Raw genomic sequence first — 18880 nt, 5'->3', positions numbered from 1 at the left:
CCAGCATTTCCTAAGATTGTTTGAAGGTGTCTTATCATGTCTTTATCTGACCTTTGCAGAACATACTTTCTATGTGTTGTTTAAATGACTTGGAGCAATTTGATATACTGTTAGATTGTTAATTGAGGGGCGTATTTCTTTCCTATTTTTCCCCATTAAACAGAGAAGGGGCTTCTTTCTTTCTCTCTAGAATTTTTCCTTGCAGCGAGTACTGTACTCCCTGTGTGTTTGCTGATGAAGTCAGCAGGGTTTCAGACTCTACTTGCCTGGTCATACACAAGTACTTATTTTACCATCTCTAAATGGAGCACATTAGCTCCAGGCCACGGAGAGCAAATTAGGGGAACAGGGAGATATATCACAGAGAAGGAGGCTGCTCTGAAAAATGCTGTCTGCACCTCTTGCCTGCACTCTTCAGCTGGGTGGGCATAAATACAGCATTCCAAGACTTTTGCAGGATGAGGCCCTCTTTTCGCAGGTGGGCCTTGGGATACTGAGTGAGGATGGACACAAAACAGCCTCTGTCTAGCCTTAAATTAAGGCCCATTTGAGTTTCTGAGACCTTTCTGTAGCTCCTCTAGATCCATGCTATTCCTGCCACTTTTTTTTTTTTTTTTAAGATTATCTGTTTTAGAGAGAGAGAGCATGAGCAGGAGGAACAGAGGGAGAGGGAGAGAGAATCTCAAGCACAGACTCTACACTGAGTGCAGAGGCTGACTCAGGGCTTGGTCCCACCACCCTGAGATCACGACCTAAGCTGAGACCAAGAGTCGGATGCTTAGGCAACTGAGCCACCCAGGGCCCCATGCCACTTACATACAGGGTAGAGAAATGAGAGCCTAGCCCCTGCCTGTATCTTCTGAAACTGTGGATAGGTTCAACAGTACCCGTTTAGGGAAAGTATTCTGGAACCAGGCAGATCTTGGACCTCTTTTCCATTCTTTTTTCTTTTTCTTCTAACTGGGAACTTCGGAGAGAATACTGGTAGCTTTCTGGTTCTTTCATGTGTCAGCATGAGCTTTTAAATGGGATTTGCAAAGGGCAGGGTTTGGCAATTGGATGAAAGAGCCTTGGGAACTGCTTTCTTATGGTGGGAAACTGCTAATTTATTTGTAGCAACTTAATTTGGAGACGAGAGAGTTGAGGTGTGATCCTGGCAAGCTGTGTTACCTTTTCCGGGCATCGTTTTTCCTCAGTCACCTAATGAGACAGGTCAGACTTCAGGATCTCTGAGAATACTTCAGGTGCACACCCCTCCCCCTTTTGATGCCAGAGTTGTAACTCATTTAGTCAGGGTCTGGCAGGACATCTGATGGCGTGTGGTACAGGGATGCTTACTAATAACCATCTGTGAAGGAGAATGGCTTTCTTTGACATTGGTGATGAACTTGGTTGTTTTGGCTTTGGGTCTTTTCTTGCCCACATACATAGGACAGATGACAGGTGACCCCAGCACGGTGACTAGTGGCTGGGTCGACTATTGGTTGAAGGTCAGATGTGTTTCTCCTGGCTGAGGGTACCCTGAACATCCTGAGGTTTGTTCATGGGCATGATGAGCGGGAACATCTGAATGATTGCGAGATGCAGGCAAAGCGGGGTCTCCCTCAGCTTCACTCAGCTGCCTGCCTGCCAGTGTCCTGCCATGACCAGGCTGCTGAGTGTTCTTCAGAATTCCCACTTACTGTTGCATTTGTGTGTAAGTGTCCTCTGGAGTGTGTTTGTGTTTGCTGTGCGCTGAGAGTGGGAAAGGAAGGAAGGGCATTCTCCTCCTTCCCTTCTAGTCTTTGTATCTTCTGCTAGATGAACTCAGGTGTAGAATATTGGGTCTTCGAAAGGACACCAACATTCATTCATTCAGTGAGAGGATATCACTGGGCCCTCCTTCCCACCAATGCCTAAATCTCTCTACTAGTCATGAGTGTACAGTTATGACTTTTGTGGATCTGTTGAGATGCCCTGGGTTTGTGGCTCCTCTACTGAATGCCCCCAGACCAGGGCAGGCAAATTTGCCCTCCACAGCAACTTTTCAAAGAGAAGTCAAGTCTGCCTTTGCCTGAGAGAAAGGAGCATCCTAGCTAGTTGTATTGAACTAGTGTGATCTCTGAAAATGGTTTCTGTGCAGTCACTAACAGGTGCCTTGCAGAAGGAGTTTCCAGTCCTGGTTGAATGTCTTTTCAACTGGTCTCTGTTTCATGGGTTATCGCTTTTGTATTATTCCTCCAAATAGCTGTTTAGAGTGTCTAATGAAGCAACTGTCTGGAGACCAATGTTTATTTCAACATGGTTGGAGTTGTTTTTGCTTCAGCTTTCAGAGCCAATAAAGCTGGTTATTAGATTCTGTAATTGCTGCTGTAATTACTCTCTTGGAACCGGCAAAGGCATAATTAAATATGGAGATTCCAAGGACTATTTTTTTCCATCTAAAAGCAACCTCTTTAACTTCTGTTGGCCTGAGTTAGATTTCAGCTGTTAAAGCCACCGTGTTTATGAATGACACTGGGGTCCTTTGACAGGAAAGGGATTTCTTTGGATACCTCTTTGAATACTTGGTTTAGATGAACTCCTTGTTATCCCAGTACTTGTTTTTATTTTTTTCATTCCTTCCCCCCATCTTGTTGAGATATAATTGACATAACATTGTGTTAGTTTTAGCTAACATACAACATAATGATTTGATATATGTATGTATTGTGAAATGATTACCAAGATAAGTTTAGTTAACATCTAGCACCTCACACAGTTATATTTTTTTTCTTGTAGTAAGAATCCAGTACTTGTTTTTTTAAACCCAACCATCAGGAATTTGGAGACATATAAGGCAAAACACTAAGAGCCAGCATGTATTTATGTAAAACATTGGGCTCGTCCATCTATCTATCTATCTATCTATCTATTTATTTAAGAGAGAGAGTGAGCACAAGCAGGGGGAGTAGGGAGGGAGAGGAAGGGGAGAGGGAGAAGCAGGCTCCCTGCTGAGCAGGAAGCCTGATGTGGGACTTGATCCCAAGACTGTGGGATCATGACCTGAGCTGAAGGCAGGTGCTTAACCGACTGAGCCACCCAGGCATCACAGGGTTTGTCTTTTTAAACTTTGGCTACATATAGAAGTAAATTCCTGAGGTCAGAAATAAGGTTGGGATGGATGATATATCACTTTAAGTGTAACAGTATGCAGGAAGAGTGGCATTTTACTCCTTTAGTTTGCCCTAAGTTATACTTTACCACTCTGCCACGCTTTTCTAAAATATAGACAGGTTGAGGTGCTATGAATATTTATGTTTACAGGGGTGCCTGGGTGGCTCAGTCATTAGGCGTCTGCCTTCAGCTCAGATCATGGTCCCAGGGTCCTGGGATCGAGTCCTGTATCGTGCTCCCTGCTCAGCGGGAAGCCTGCTTCTCCCTCTCTCACTTCCCCTGCTTGTGTTCCTTCTCTCACTGTCTCTCTGTCAAATACATAAATAAAAATCTTTAAAAAATAATATTTATGTTTACACATATCCTTGTCCCCAAGTGGTGACTTCATGTCTAATATTTTTTTTTCTTTTAAGATTTTATTTATTTCGAGAGAGAGAATACGCAAGCAGGAGGGAGGGGCAGAGGCAGAGGGAGAGAGAGAATCCCAAGCAGGCTCCATGCTCCATGCAGAGCCTGACACAGAGCTGGATCCTACTACCCTGAGATCAGGACCTGAGCCACAGCTGAGTCAGGTGCTTAACCACTGAGCCACCCAGGCACCCCTAATTTCAAGATTACATTAGGGGCACCTGGATGGCACAGTTAAGTGCCGACTCTTGGTTTCACCTCAGGTCCTGATCTCAGGGGCGTGAGATCGAGCCCTGCATTGGGCCCCGCACTCTGTGAGGGTCTGCTTGAGAATTCTCTCCCTGGCCTTCTACTGCTCCCCCACTAAAATAAATTAATCTTTTTTTGGGGGGGGAGATCCCTCATGAACCACATATGAAGGGAGAAAATGATAGTGTACCCTTTCTTTTTAGAGTTCTTAACTAGTTGAGAAATACACACAGGAGTTAGATTGGGGTAAATAAATCAACTGTCCCTGCCAGGTACCAACCTGGAGAGTTCAGTGCATGGAGAGGAAGACTGCGTGAACCCTGCAGGCAGGAGGGGGAGGTCCTAGAGGGCCAGGCTGTTTGCTCAGGCCCTTTTCTTCCTCTCCAAGAGCACACCTCACGGTGAGGATGGTGGAAAGGGCAGGTGCTTCCAAAAGTTCCTGTTTTATGGGCCAGGAGGGATGCAGGGGAAGAATCTATCAAATGCTTGTTTTAGCTAGTGTTTCAGTGAGACATTATAATTTCTCCTTTGAGTCAGAGGTACACAGGAGATAAAATATGGGTGTACCACACGAGGAACCCTGCATAAAATACATGAAAACCTCAAAATACAGATGAAATTAGAGGTTCAGTTTAATATATATGAAGCACTTACTGTGTACCAGCCATTGTGCTCTTTATTGGTCTGTAAACATAAATAATATAAACATTTCGTTGATGGGAGGACTCTTGCTTAACGCCCTGATATGTTTGGGTATTTGCTGTCAGATCATTTATTACTTGGGGAATTTTAGAAGTAATGTGGAGATCAGAGAAACGTAAGATTGGCGTACAAGGAGTCATTGCTAATTGAAAATGTATTAGAGGGTACTTGGGTGGCTCAGTCGTTTCAGTGTCTGCATTTGGCTCAAGTCATGATCGCAGTGGTGGCTCAGTCAGTTAAACGTCTGCCTTCGGCTCAGGTCATGATCCCAGGACCCTGAGATCGAGTCCCACATTGGGGTCTCTGCTCAGCAGGGAGTGTGCTCTGCCTCTACCTCTGCGTCTACCCCCACTCATGTGCTCATGCACATACGTGCACACTCTCTCAAAAATAAATAAAAATTTTTAAGATTTTGATTTATTTATTTGACAGAGAGAAACACAGTGAGAGAAGGGAACACAAGCAGGGGGAGTAGGAGAGGGAGAAGCAGGCTTCCCGCTGAGCAGGGAGCACCATGCAGGACTTGATCCTAGGACCCTGGGATCATGAGCTGAGCTGAAGGTGGACGCTTAACGACTGAGTCACCCAGGTGCCCTAAAAATAAATAAAATCTTAAAAAAAAAAAAAGGCTGGGTTTCCTTTAAAAAAAGTATTAGAAAAAAAATTAAAGCAGTTCTAAATCTCCTATGTTAATAGGGAAAGAATAAATTTGGTTTTAAAAATCAGAATGTATGGGGAACCTGGTGCTGAAGCATTCATAGACACCCTTCTTCTGGGTTGGGGTTTCATACAAAGCAGAGCAGCTCCCTCTCTGCGATTTATTGAAAGTCAGCCCTCTACACAAGGGTTTGGGCTGGGGGAACAAAAAAAAAAAAAAAGAAAGAAAGAAAGAAAAAACACCCCAAGAACGAAATTTGAAAAAAGAAGAAAAAACCAAAAATCAAGAATGTAGCTGACTATATAAAGTCAAGGCTCCTGGTACACTCAAGACACTGAAAAGCAGGGCAGGTGGGTCATCTCCTTGTTTATTTTTGAGGACTGTTCCAGTGTCAGTTGACATCATTTTGAGCCCGTGTGGGAGGAGCAGAGACCTGAGGGTTTACACAGACAAGTGGTTGAGCCCTGCCCTCTCCATATAATAGCAGTATGACTTGTATGAGCCGCTTTACCTTTCTGATCCCCAGTGTCCTTGTTAGTAATAGATCTGGGATCTTTGCCCCATGACTGGGTGCAGGAAGATTAAATGAGAAGGTGGATGAGACCTGCTGTGTGGTAAGCAAGCCATCTTGCTTGCTTACCACACGGCAGGCAGGCAGACACCTTGTTTTCTTCACTCATGAACATGGCAGAGAAGTTTTTATAGACTTGCCTATGGCCTGGGTGGTGAGGATGGCTGAGGAGGTGGACCTGGGAAAGAGGCACTGTGAGACATTGACCTGAGAAAACCTGAGAATCCCCCTGAAACAAATAATACATTATATGTTAATTTTAAAAATAAAAATAAAATAAAAGAAAGAAAACTTGAGAATCATTTGTTGATTAGGATATGTCTGAGTTTGTTTCTGTGGAAAGGCAACACAACACCAAGGAAGGCACAAGGAAGAAACCCCAGGCCCTGAGCACTTCCGTACCAGGACATCTTCCCTCTGCCATGATGGTCAATGGCAAAGGTCTCCCAGAACCCAGCCTGTGGTGACAATCCCAGTCCCTTGCAGGATTTTCCTGGTCATATTCAACCATGTGGAGGCTTTGTCATGTGGGTACAGAGAGCTGTTGAGGGTTTTTTGTTGTTGTTGTTTTGTTTTGTTTTTAAGATTTTATTAGAGATAGTGAGAGAACACAAGCAGGCAGAGCAGAGGGAGAAGCAAGATCCCCACTGAGCAGGGGAGCCCGATGCCGGGCTTGATCGCAAGACCCTGGGATCATGAGCTGAGCTGAAGGCAGTCACTTAACCAACTGAGCCACCCAGGCGCCCCAACTGCTGAGGGTTTTTAAGCAAAGGAATGACATAGTTGGGTTTGCACTCCCTCTTCTGTGATCCCACTCCCCACTGGACCGGATGACCTCTTCAGGGCAGGATCCTGCCTTTTTCATTAAGTGGAAGGCATAATAGTTAGAATGGCAGAGCATGGACTTTGGGGTTCCACCCTTGGCTTAATTCCTTCTGCCACTTACCACCTGGTGACCTGAATTACATAACCTGTCTGAAACTGTTTCCTCATCTGCTAAAAAGGGTGGCCATCTCTACCTCAAAGGGTTTCTGTTTTGTGAGGTACTTCCATAGCATGTATGACTTAGTAATTAGCAGGTGAAGGTGTTCAGTAAGGAGTCTTGGGGACCCCTGGGTGTTACTGCAGGTTGGACTTCTTGAGGTCATAGGCCATTCACACAGGGATCAAGGGAGATAGCAGGTTGACTGTCTTGTCAGCTTTTAAGGAGGCACATTTCATTGTTCTTCAGATTTTTTGCAGTCTCTCACTAGCCTGCTTTATCCTTTGGCTGGAAGAATTTTCCTAGTGGTTTTATTTGCTCATTTTAGAGGAAGAATGGACTGCTTATCTGCAGTCCCTTGGCAGATGGTTCTTAGGATGCAGACCTAGGCTAACAGGGAGCATGAGTAGAAGGAGCATGGGACCTATTCCTGTGATGTATGGAGAAACCACAGCCCTGTAAGGGAGATGATTGCATGTCCCTAAAAGCCTGCCGGAGATGGGGATGGCTCTGGTCTGGAGCTCAGGGACATGGTGGACCATGTGTCAGGGGGTGCCTGTGTGTGTCTGTGTGTCTAAGACTAGTGCTGTCCAGGCCAAGGTAGGGGCCCATTCCTTCTGGCTTTGATACCCATCTAAGATATGTACTAAAGATACCTTTAGGTGCCAGGAAGGGAATTGAGATGGCAAGGGGAAGGCACCTTGGGTTTGAGTAAGGAGATGTGCTTTTGGCTCCTCTACCACAAATTCGCCTTGGTCAGATTGCTTGCCCTGACTGGATCTAAGAACAAGATGATTTCTCCAGCCTTAACATGCCAGGAAGCATAGATAGATGATGACATTGACTTGGCTAAATGGTCAGACTCTAGATTTGTCCCTGGCAGGGAATTCTGACTTTATTTTAGTTGTGTTGTGTTTTCTGTGATAGAGAATGCTACAGTAACCATCTTTGGGCATGAGAATTTTTGCTTTTGTTGAATACATTTCCAGAAGGAGATTACTGGGTCATAGGGCAGGAACATCATTATGGCTGTTGCTATGTGTTGCCATGTTGCTTTTCAGAGTCAGTATATCAATTTACAGTTGTCAGCTATGTGTGAGGGGGCATTTAACCCTAACTTATCCAGTATTTAGTATAGTTATTATTTATTGTTTTTATAATTTGGTTAGCATAAAATGATACTTTAAAGCTGCTTTATAATAATTAGAGGTGTTCTTTTTTAGTGTCCACTATGTTTAAGTTGTGCTAGGTATTTATATATATAATCTCATTTCTCACAATGAACCGTTGGGGAAGCTAAGTAGCTCACCTAAGTCTGTGAGCTGGGATTTGAACCTAAAGCAGTATGGCCTCAAAACACATTCTCTCCGTGCCTCTCCATGCTTTGATTTGTGGGGGTGTGGTTACACAGTATGAGCTTGAGCTTGTTTGCTTTGCTGCACTTTGAAATATGTGAATTTTATATAGTTTTCTTAGAAAATGGAATGTGTTCTTTGTGTAGAAGAGACTAATAACCTTGTGTTACAGTGGAGGCACCGGCTGAGGTGCATGGATTACAATTAGGGCAAAGGCTCAAGTGAACTCTGGGATAGTCTAGTGTCAGGCTCTCTGAAACCCTGTTTTCTTGCCCACGCAGCGGCCCTCCAGGCACTGAAGCGCAAGAAGAGGTATGAAAAGCAGCTGGCGCAGATCGACGGCACACTATCCACCATCGAGTTTCAGCGGGAGGCCCTGGAGAATGCCAATACCAACACTGAGGTGCTCAAGAACATGGGCTATGCTGCTAAGGCCATGAAGGCTGCCCACGACAACATGTATGTGGCTACCCACTGGTGGGGGGGCACCCATGTGGCAGGGCCTCAATCCCGGGACATGGCCTTGGGCGACCCTTTGATATATCCATTCAAACACCCAAGTTTGTTTTAATTTGCATTCTTTTTTGAAACTCCCCTTTTATTTTTAATTGTGTTATGTTAGTCACCATAAAATACATCATTAGTTTTTGATGTAGTGTTCCAAGATTCATTGTTTATGTACAGCACTCTGTGTTCCATGCAGTACATGCCCTCCTTAATACCCACTACCAGGCTCACCCATTCCCCACCCCCCTCCCCTCTAAAACCCACAGTTTGTTTCTCAGAGTCCACAGTCTCTCATGGTTTGTCTCCCACTCCGATTTCCCCCAACTCACTTTTCCTTTCCTTCTCCTAATGTCCTTCATGTTATTCCTTAGTGAAACCATATGATAATTAACTCTCCTTGACTTATTTCACTCAGCATAATCTCCAGTGCTATCCATGTTGATGCAAAAATTGGGTATTCATCTTTTCTGATGGCTGGGTAATATTCCGTCGTATATATGGACCACATTTTCTTTTTTTTTTTTTTTAAAGATTTTATTTATTTATTTGACAGAGATCACAAGTCGGTAGAGGCAGGCAGAGAGAGAGGAGAAAGCAGGCTCCCCGCGGAGCAGAGAGCCCAATGTGGGGCTCGATCCCAGAACCCTGGGACCATGACCTGAGCCGAAGACAGAGGCTTTAACCCACTGAGCCCCCCAGGTGCCCCTGGACCACATTTTCTTTATCCATTCGTCTGTTGAAGGGCTTCTTGGCTCTTTCCACAGTTAGGCTATTGTGGTCATTGCTGCTATGAACATATGGGTACATATGGCTCTTCTTTTCACTACATCTGTATCTTTGGGGTAAATACCCAGTAGTGCAATTGCTGGGCCATAGATTAGCTCTATTTTTAATTTTTTGAGGAATCTCCGTGCTGTTTTCCAAGGTGGCTGCACCAACTTGCATTCCCACCAACAGTGTAAGAGGGTTCCCTTTCTCCACATCCTCTCCAACATTTGTTGTTTCCTGCCTTGTTAATCGTCACAATTCTAACTGGTGTAAGGTGCTATCTCAATGTGGTTTTGATTTGAATCTCCAGAAGACATGAACAGACACTCCTCCAATGAAGATATACAAGTGGCTTAGCAGACACATGAAAAAATGTTCACCATCATTAGCCATCAGGGAAGTTCAAATCAAAACCATATAGAACTCCTTTTAAAATGGATTTTGTACCCTGTTGCCTGAAGAAGCAGATCTCAGGGTACCTGGGTGGCTCAGTTGGTTAAGCGTCCGACTCTTGATCTTAGCTCAGGTCTTGATCTCAGGGTTGTGAGTTCAAGCCCTGCATTGGGGCTTGAACCCAGCATGGAGCCACTTTAAAAAAAGAAGTAGATTTCATGGAATGAAAAAGTAAATTCAGGGTTATTGTGGTGAGCAGAGTTTCTAGCTGGAAAAGTCCTTGGAAAGGCCTCTCATCCAGGCCTCTGATTATCAAGGTGGGGAAGCCGTGTCCCAGAGAGGGGAGGTGACTTACCCTAGGTTATGGATGAGATTGGATAGAACTGAGATTAGAATCAGTGTTCATGTCTTTTTTCCTGATGCTGTCAGGGGTCCTGAAAAGCATGGTGCATCCAAGGGCTTCGGATTTCTGTGTTTTTAAATCTCCTTTTGCTGGAATTTTCTGGCTCCCCTCTTGGTTTCAGTCTTTGGCTATCGTATTTTAAATGTTCTTAGGGTGCCTGGCTGGCTCAATCAGTAGAGCATGTGACTATCTCAGGGTTGTGAATTTGAAAGTAGAGATTACTTAAAAAAAAAATCTTTAAAAACAGTGTTCCTGACCTCAGTGATCCTTCCGTTATGTAGCTACTTCTCATGTACAGTGGCCTAAGAAATAGATGACCAACCTTGTTACAGTTGTAATTAAAGGCTAGGGTAACACTAGGTTCCAAATGAGGGCCTGTCCTGTGAACAAATTCTGCATTTGTTGTGCTTGGACTTGGCAGCATATATTTGAGGAGTGTTTGAAGCCATTTTTACTTCTTCGGGGGTACTCAGCCATGTTCTTGAATAGGGATTGGCAGAATGTAGCCTGTGGCCCTGCCACCTATTTTAGTAAATAAAGTTTTATGGATACATAGTCATACCCATTAATTTACATATTGTCTGTGGCTGCTTTTGTGGTACATAGCAGGGTGGAGTGTTCGTGACAGTTTGTATGGCCCACAAATCTAAGATATTTCCTGTGTGGTCCTTTACAGAGAAAGTCTGCTAATCTCCGCTCTAGAAATGTGGGGTTGCTAGAAAAGTAGCCTTTAAATAAGTGAGGTGTTATCTGAGGGTAGATGTTCACTGGACTGAGCTTCCTAAGTTAGGTCCATGTCTGCTCCATTTCTATGTTCTCCAAGATGCCAAGCACAGAGCTCATCTCAGCAAACTACTGTGCATGCTTTGAAGGATATACCTATGTATTACACTGATTAATAGTATGTTTAGAAGATTGACAGTGCATAGGAAGTAATTCTGCATGTTTGCCTTTCTTTTGGGCCCTACTGGAGGAGCCATAAGTGGATTTGATTAGATAGGAAGGACCTATCAAGTGGCACAGCTGTATTTTTGTGGTTTGTGATTTTCTCTCTCCCTGTACCGTTACAGAATTGCCTTTGAGCTTGAAGAGCTATTGGCCCAGGAGTTAAAGTCCTATAGTCTCGTCTGATGTGTTTATTACTAGCGTACATGAGAGATCATGAATATGGTATCTAACTTTGCTAAGCCTCATTCCTTAGGGCATTGGACTGGATGATGTCTAAGAACACTTCCATCCTCTTGATTCTGTGATTCTCTTTTATTTTTTATTTTATTTTTTTTTTTAAATATTTTATTTATTTATCCGACAGACAGAGATCACAAGTAGGCAGAGAGGCAGGCAGAGAGAGAGGAAGGGAAGCAGGCTCCCCACTGAGCAGAGAGCCCGATGCGGGACTCGATCCCAGGACCCTGAGATCATGACCTGAGCCGAAAGCAGAGGCTTTAACCCACTGAGCCACCCAGGTGCCCCTCTGTGATTCTCTTTTAAAAGGGGGAGAAAGATAATAAAGACAAGTAATTCCTTACAGGAAGTAATTGTAGAGGGTAGGGTTAGGAAGCAGATTGTGTGCATGGGGTTTCTGTTCCTGCCTCGGAGACCCTCCTTACAAAGACTGATTGTCCAATATGACATCTGTCCATTTCATTTAAAGGGACATCGATAAAGTTGATGAGTTAATGCAGGACATTGCTGACCAGCAAGAACTTGCAGAGGAGATTTCAACAGCTATTTCAAAACCTGTAGGATTTGGAGAAGAGTTTGATGAGGTGAGTGGTTCACATAAGCTTCACAAATGACAAGTGGGCTGCCCTTCGATGTGCTGTTGAAGGCTTTCTGGCAGGGTGTATGCGGTTGGGAAATCACCAGTTCTCATTCCTCCAGAGTCTTGGACATGAATAGGGCATGGTATTAACTTTCCCTAATTCTACATTTTGAGAAACAGCCTTCACTCATTGGGATAGAAGTTTAGATTGAGTGAAGGGCTCTCCATAGGGACCCCTCAGCAGGTTTCAGGTCAGTAATTGGTTTCAGTAAATAATTACCTTACACATCTCATGGGGGACCCTGGGCTCGGAGCTGGGGCAGCCGAGGTGACTGTTCCTTGTAGAAGGTTACAGGATTTGCCCTTGGGCAACTCTGATTTGAGGTAAAGATGAAGCCAAGGAAGGAGCGTTTATACCTGACCCCTGAGGGATCCATCTGGAACTTGACCACCTACCAGTTTCTGCTGTAGCAGTTGGGATCTTGAGTCTTAGGTTTTTAAAATACAGTAACAGGCCCTGTTGAAGATACTTCATTCTGTGTTAGATTTGAGTCCGCTGAAGGTCAGGTCCTCTCCACTGAACCTAATTCTTTGTGCTGTCTGATTCCCACAGTATAGCTGAGAAAACAGCCTGTGGCTCTTAGACTTGGCTTCCAGCACAAGGGTCTTCCATGTTTTTAGACTGAAATTTGATGGACTAGTCAAGTTAATTTCAATTCAGCAAATATTCTTAAATATTCCTGAACATTCACTGAGTGTATCCAGTTCTGAGATAAAGAAAGAGGAATGAAAAGATGTAATCCCTCCTCTCAAAATGCTGACAGCTAGTGCAGGGCACTGGGTAGAGACTCTGTAACTGCTGGATAGTGTATTATGTTCACCAGTAGAACCATGTTTAGGGTTTGAGTCAGGGTGTGGACCTGGAGTTCATCTCCTTTCTGATCTTCTTAGAAGGGGTGTGTGTTCTCCGAGTCATCAGGAAAGCGGGACTGCTGTAGTGGGTAGGAGTCCCAGGGACATCTCTCTCACTCTTCTGTTTCCTTTACCAGGATGAGCTCATGGCAGAATTAGAAGAACTAGAACAGGAGGAACTAGACAAGAATTTGCTGGAAATCAGTGGACCCGAAACAGTCCCTCTACCAAATGTTCCCTCTATAACCTTACCATCAAAGCCCAGTGAGTACTTCTTACCCCGTCATGACATACCCCTAGTGCCATGTAGTGGGTAATCTTGAGGTTGGTTGGCCTCAGTTTGGGTTCTAAGTTTGCCCAGGAATGTAAATCACAGAAGATCTGTTGTGGTGGCCATGGAAACATCATCACCTGTCTTTTCCTAGTTTCTCTGTAGAACAGGGTTTCTTAACCTTGGCACTACTGACACAGCCTGGTAGTTCTTTGGGTTGGGGGAGGGGAGTGGTTTTATGTACTAAAGATGTTCACAAGCACCCCTGGGCTCTGTCTCTCCCAAGTTGTGACAACCAAAAAGGTCTCCAGATGTCCCCTGCAGGGTGTGGGGAGATCACCCCCCAGTTGAGAACCGCTATTCCAGAATGATTTTTTCCTATGTCACCATGCAAGAGAAAGTTCTAGGCACGAGGAGAAGATGTGAGAGTTTAATTCCAGGACAGCTCTTGGTTCCTGTCTAATATCCTGTGCTGTGCACACCTGCAAAAACTTGGGGTCTCAGAGGCAGCCAGTGTGGGAAGGAAACATGTTTGGCTTTTTTAGAACCCTGGTTCTGTAAGACCTTCCTTTCTTTCTGCCTGCTCCTTCTTCCCCCTCCCTCTTCTGTTATTTCACCCTTGGGTAGAAGTATTCCACACCAAACTTCTAGAAAAGGTGCAGAAGTTTGACTTGGCATGGAGAGAGCCCAGGGAGCAGTGTAAGGAAACTGTAGTCCTCTTACCCTCCCACATATCAAGAAGAAACAGCTCTTAAAGTTGAGTTAGCAGCCTATGGTGGGTTCAGGCAAAGGAGGTCCAAACACTGTTTAAGGAGCGCCTGTGGGTGCGGAGAAGTGGTTCAAGCCTCTTGAGGTGGAGGAGGAGTGCTGGCAAGGATTAGCTCTCCTTTGGGGTTCTTCCTGATTTCCCCCTCCTTGAATGCTCTGGGACGAATTCTGACGGACTCCTAGTGTAAATCTCCTTGTTTTGCCACGCCTGGACGCTGGTGGAGGGGCAGTGCCGGGGACTTGTGGCTTATCTGGAGTTTTATGTTGCAGCTTTCAGGCACAGAGAAGCAGTTGCTGATAGGCTGGGGATGAAGCTGGGTGAGGCTGGGTGCAGGCAGGGCTGTTTGAGAGACTCGGTGTAGCACAGGCCACACCCAGCCAGAAAGTGTTGAGATCTTTGTAACCAGCCCTCCTAAATAGCCTTTTCTATCTTCACACAGCCAAGAAGAAGGAAGAGGAAGAGGATGACATGAAGGAATTGGAGAATTGGGCTGGATCCATTTAACTGGTCCAGTGCAGGCTGGGCCCAGACAGACTCTGGTGGCCTGTGCAGCGGGCAGGCGTGTGCGTGTGTGGGGCAGGCAGGACATGGTGCAGGCAGGTTCCATCGCTCCTGAGTCTCCCTCCAAAGCAGTAGGGCCGCGTCACTGCTCACTCTCTGCATAGCATGGTCTGCACCCAGCGGGATGGGGAAGGGGGAGGGGGGCGGGTGGGTAGGGTGGGAGGTGCCTGCTGTTTATAATGTTGAATTTCTGTAAAATAAACTGTATTTGCAAATCCAACATTGAGCTTCTGGACTACGCTAACTCCACTGCTGAACCTCAATGGAATGGGTCGACCGTTTGCAGTTGAAATGATCTGAAAATGTAGCCTCTGTCCTTTTAAGTCAGTTGACTTGTCGCACATCTCTTTGTAAGACTTGTATGGTACTGGCAGAAAAGTTTTTTAAAAAAGCCATAGGCTTTTCCTTGTCCTTAGCTGTAATAATGCATCTGACTTTGGTTTCCTTGAGAACTGTATTTCTGTCCATCACCTGTGTCCTGACCCCTGTGTTTACCACTCTTGCCTACCCCTCTCTCCTCCTCCCCTGGTCTTTTGGAGTTTGTGACACTGATTTGAAATGGATGGTGTTCTCTTGAGAGCAAGTGAGATTGTAGAGTTAAATCCCAGCTATACATTTTTCTAACATAGCTCTAAGGTCCTTGTTGCTGTTTGTGATAACTGATAGATAACTCATTGGAAACATGTGCATACATTTATATTCAGATGATATTATGGTTTGCACTGTCTATTAAATATCTCAATTAATTTTCATACTTTGCTGTTGTGTTCAATCAATCTGTCATTTGCTTCGGGAGCTGACTCTCTCAAGGCTAGCGTGGTGCCCAGTGGAGTCTGTGGAAAGCTACGGAAGACTTGAGCGTGACCTGCATCAACAGTCTGAACCAAAGAACAGAGCGGATCTTAATAGAAATGATTTTAAGTTCTGGAGGTCATGGATCTGTGGCCTTCGTCTTACGTGGTGTTACGTGATGTACCCAGAGGGTGCAGTTCAGGAGTGAGTGGTTCTTGTGCAGTTCCATGATCTTCCGTAGTTCTTCTATGTCTGTGTCCATGGGCAGTGCCCACAGGACAGCAGAGCCTCCTGCTGTTGGAAACCATGGTTTTCCTATTGACTAGGCCCACCTAGTGCATCGGTTTATTGAACCACTGGTGCACTAAAGAAAATGACCTTTCCCATGGAGAGAAAGTGTAGGGCAGTGACTAAGAATCTAGGACACGGGTGGTAGTCTCAGGTCTGCTGTGACTCACGATGTGACCTTGGCCCAGCCTCTTCTACTCTCTCGTCTTTAGTCTTACAGCCCCTGGAGAACCTGATGAACATTGTGGACCTTCTTCAGAAAATTGGATCTATGAATATTTGTTCTTAATTGCATGCCAATTAGCAGAATTTAGAGGATCCCTTCTCTAATGCTCATCCCTAAACCTCTTAAGTTTAAAATCACCTGGGAGGATGGGGGTGCCTAGGTGGCTTAGTTGTTAAGCATCTGCCTTTAGCTCAGGTCATGATCCCAGGATCTTGGGACCGAGCCCCGCATCGAGCCCCACATCGGGCTCCCTGCTCAGCAGAAAGCCTGCATCTTCCTCTCCCATTCCCCCTGCTTGTGTTCCCTGACACTGTGTCTCTGTCAAATAAATAAATAAAATCTTTAAAAAATAAAATAAAATCACCTTGGCTCCTGGGTGGCTGGGTCAGTTAAGCTTCCAACTCTGGATTTTGGCTCAGGTCATGATTTCAAGGTTGTGAGATTGAGCCCCCTGTCCGGCGCCACGCTGGGTGTGGAGCCTGCTTGGGAGTCTCTCCTCCCTTTGCCCCTTCCCAAAAGATTAAAATGACTAAGTTCACAGTTAAAACACTGCCATTGCTCACTGGCTACCATGGGGCAAGTTGCCCACTTTCCCTGGATCTCATTTTCCCATCTGTGAAGCAAGGGGGTGGGACCAGATCATTGGAGGTCCTGTCTTGTGAAATTGCAGATCCCCTGTGCCTCACTCCTGGTTTCTCATCTTCCCGGGCTGCCACACTTGGGATTAGATTTGACCACCATGGCTTGAAAATTCATGACTTGTGTGGAGATTGGGTCTAGCTATTCTCAGAAGTTCTTTATTCCTCGAGAAGAATCTAGTGGCAACACTTGCTGCCAGCTTCCTACCCTCTCGGGGCATTTTGTGTAGCCCCTGGGCATCATTTGGTGTAGGGGATCCAGAGTGAACATCTTTTTTTTTAAGATTTTATTTATTTGAGAGAGAGTGAGCGAGAGAGAGCACAAGCAGGGCGAGCAGCAGGCAGAGAGGGAGAAGCAGACTCCCCCACTGAGCAGGGAGTGCGATGTAGGGCTCGATCCCAGGACCCTGGGATCATGACCTGAGCCAAAGGCAGAGGCTTAACCGACTGAGCCACCCAGGCGCTCCCAGAGTGAACATTCGTAAGCTCTTCTCACCAGTTGCCACAGGGGCTTCTCAGCCCAGGTCTGGATGAGGGGAACTCACAGGCCCAACCATCCAGCTCTGGCAGGCCTGAAACCAGGTTCAGGACAGTGTCTGGGGCTCCTCTGAGAAATAGCTGCTGCTTCTTAAATGTGGGCCTTGTGCCAGGCTGTGGTTTGCCGTGTTCAGTAATGCTCAGTCTCTTTCCTGCTCTCAGGAGGTTCTCAGGCTGGAGAGAAAAGTTATTATGTTAGGATTCCTTGGCTACAAGCCACAGAAGACTCAATTGACTGGTATAAACGGTAAAATCTTCTACTTATCTGTTCAAAGCTTACTCAACAAATATTTACTGAGTACCTACTGTGTGCCAGGCATGTTCAAGGCACTGGGAGTGCAGGCAGTAGACACAGTCCCTGCCCTCGAGATGTTTACATTCTCAGTCCCAGGACAAGAAGTCTTGGCTTGGTGGAGGGCTGAATGGGAGTGGTCAGGGCATGGGGGCGGTCTGGGTTTGAGGCCGTGACTCAACCATGTCATAAGAACTAGGATTTTGCATCCTTCTGCTCTGCCGTCCACTATACATTAGCTTTTCCTTATTGGGCTTGGTCTGTCTCAGTCATTAGATGGCCTTTCATCATACCCCCACGATCTAGAAGCAGGAGGATCAGCATAGCCAGAGTTTCTTTCACCTCCGCCAGTGTTAAGAGGAGGCGGACCTTTCCCAGAAGGCTCCATGCAAACTATCCCCGTACCTCACGGACCGCAAGTGTTGCGTGGTCATTTCTTGCTGTAAAGGAGTCTGGGAAAGTGGGGACTATACAAAAGGGTCCAATTAGGATTCTCCCCTTGGGCTGGGGGTAGAGGATCCCTTCTCTGAGCCCGGTACTGTTTTTAGGAAGGAAGTTGGGATGGTTGCTGAGCTAGATGGCACCAAGGGTCTACCACAGAGGCAGACACTGAAACAGACAAATAGGAGATCAGCTCTATCCATTTCTTCAGAAAAGCAGATCAGTCCATGATGCATTCCTTTCAAATCTTTCAATCTGCCTCCACCCTCCCCGCTTCTGTGGTTGGAAAACTAAGGTGCATTGGAATTACCCAGGAAGCTTGTTGAAAGTACGGTGTCCTGGGCCCCATCCACTGGGCTGGGTGGGGATCCAAAAATTTGCATTTTAACAAACACTTTGGGTGATTCTGATGTAGGGTGCTGGGGCAACACTTTGGAACACTAAGGTGGGCAGGATCTAGACCTCAGAATGGTTTACATGAACCTTCCGTGAACTGGAACCTCTTCCCATGTCTCCCCCATACTGTAATGCAGAATTTCCTGTCTCCTACAACATGTGCTCTTTGCCATATATGTGCTCTTTGCCTCCCGCCTTTATGTGGGTTCCGGTCCCCTGGCCTGCCTCTCCTGGGCACAGTCTGCCTCATTCCTGCAGGGATTTTCTGCTTCCTCCTCTGCTTCCCACTTTGCACACTCTCCTTAGGATTCCCCCTTCTCTTTCCAGATAGTGAGATCACTGCATTTCCCCACCCCCTAGATCTCCTGGGCACAGACCAAGTACTCAAGGATGTAGTGTGTGAGCATGTTCATGGTCAGAGGGGAGTGTGCTGTTGACTGGATGTGCCGGGAGGAGGTGGAAGTTGAGCCCAGGCTTGAAGAAGGAGTGAGTTTCTGATGTGTGCCTGCAATGAACGGGGCATTCTAGACCAAGAGAGGCTTGTGAGACGGGACAACAAGGCAGGGAGGTGAGGGATGCCTCAGGAGGATTTGACGGGGGGAAGGGCTTGCTTGAGAAGAGGGGTGAGGTAGAACTGGAAGAGGTAGTTTGGGGCTGGACTGGGATCTTGAGCGTGAGACTGAGGGGTCTACATAGTCAAGAATCAGGGAAGGAAGGGAGACAGGGAGAGTAGAGAAAGGAAGGAAAGAAAATCAGTTGCTCAGGCCATAGATTTGGGGCCAGAGGAGGGGTAGAGATGAAGTTTTTTAGGCTGCCTCCCATTTCCTTCAGTGAAGTGGGGGGGGGGTGATTTTATTTTTT

General features: G+C 45.9%; 1 protein-coding gene across 1 annotated transcript; it reads left to right on the top strand.

Moving 5' to 3' along the window:
* The first annotated feature begins 7956 nt into the window (after nucleotides 1-7956).
* CHMP4B (charged multivesicular body protein 4B) lies at nucleotides 7957-15161 on the top strand. Its single transcript, XM_080814125.1, has 4 exons — nucleotides 7957-8519; nucleotides 11786-11900; nucleotides 12946-13072; nucleotides 14288-15161. Exons 1-4 carry the CDS (start codon nucleotides 8476-8478, stop codon nucleotides 14350-14352), a joined length of 351 nt encoding a protein of 116 aa, XP_080670251.1. The 5' UTR covers nucleotides 7957-8475; the 3' UTR covers nucleotides 14353-15161.
* The last annotated feature ends 3719 nt before the right edge of the window (nucleotides 15162-18880 follow it).

This window comes from Martes martes (assembly GCF_963455335.1).
Source record: "Martes martes genome assembly, chromosome: 9".
Lineage (NCBI taxonomy): Eukaryota > Metazoa > Chordata > Mammalia > Carnivora > Mustelidae > Martes > Martes martes.
This window is presented reverse-complemented; position numbering and strand designations above follow the sequence as displayed.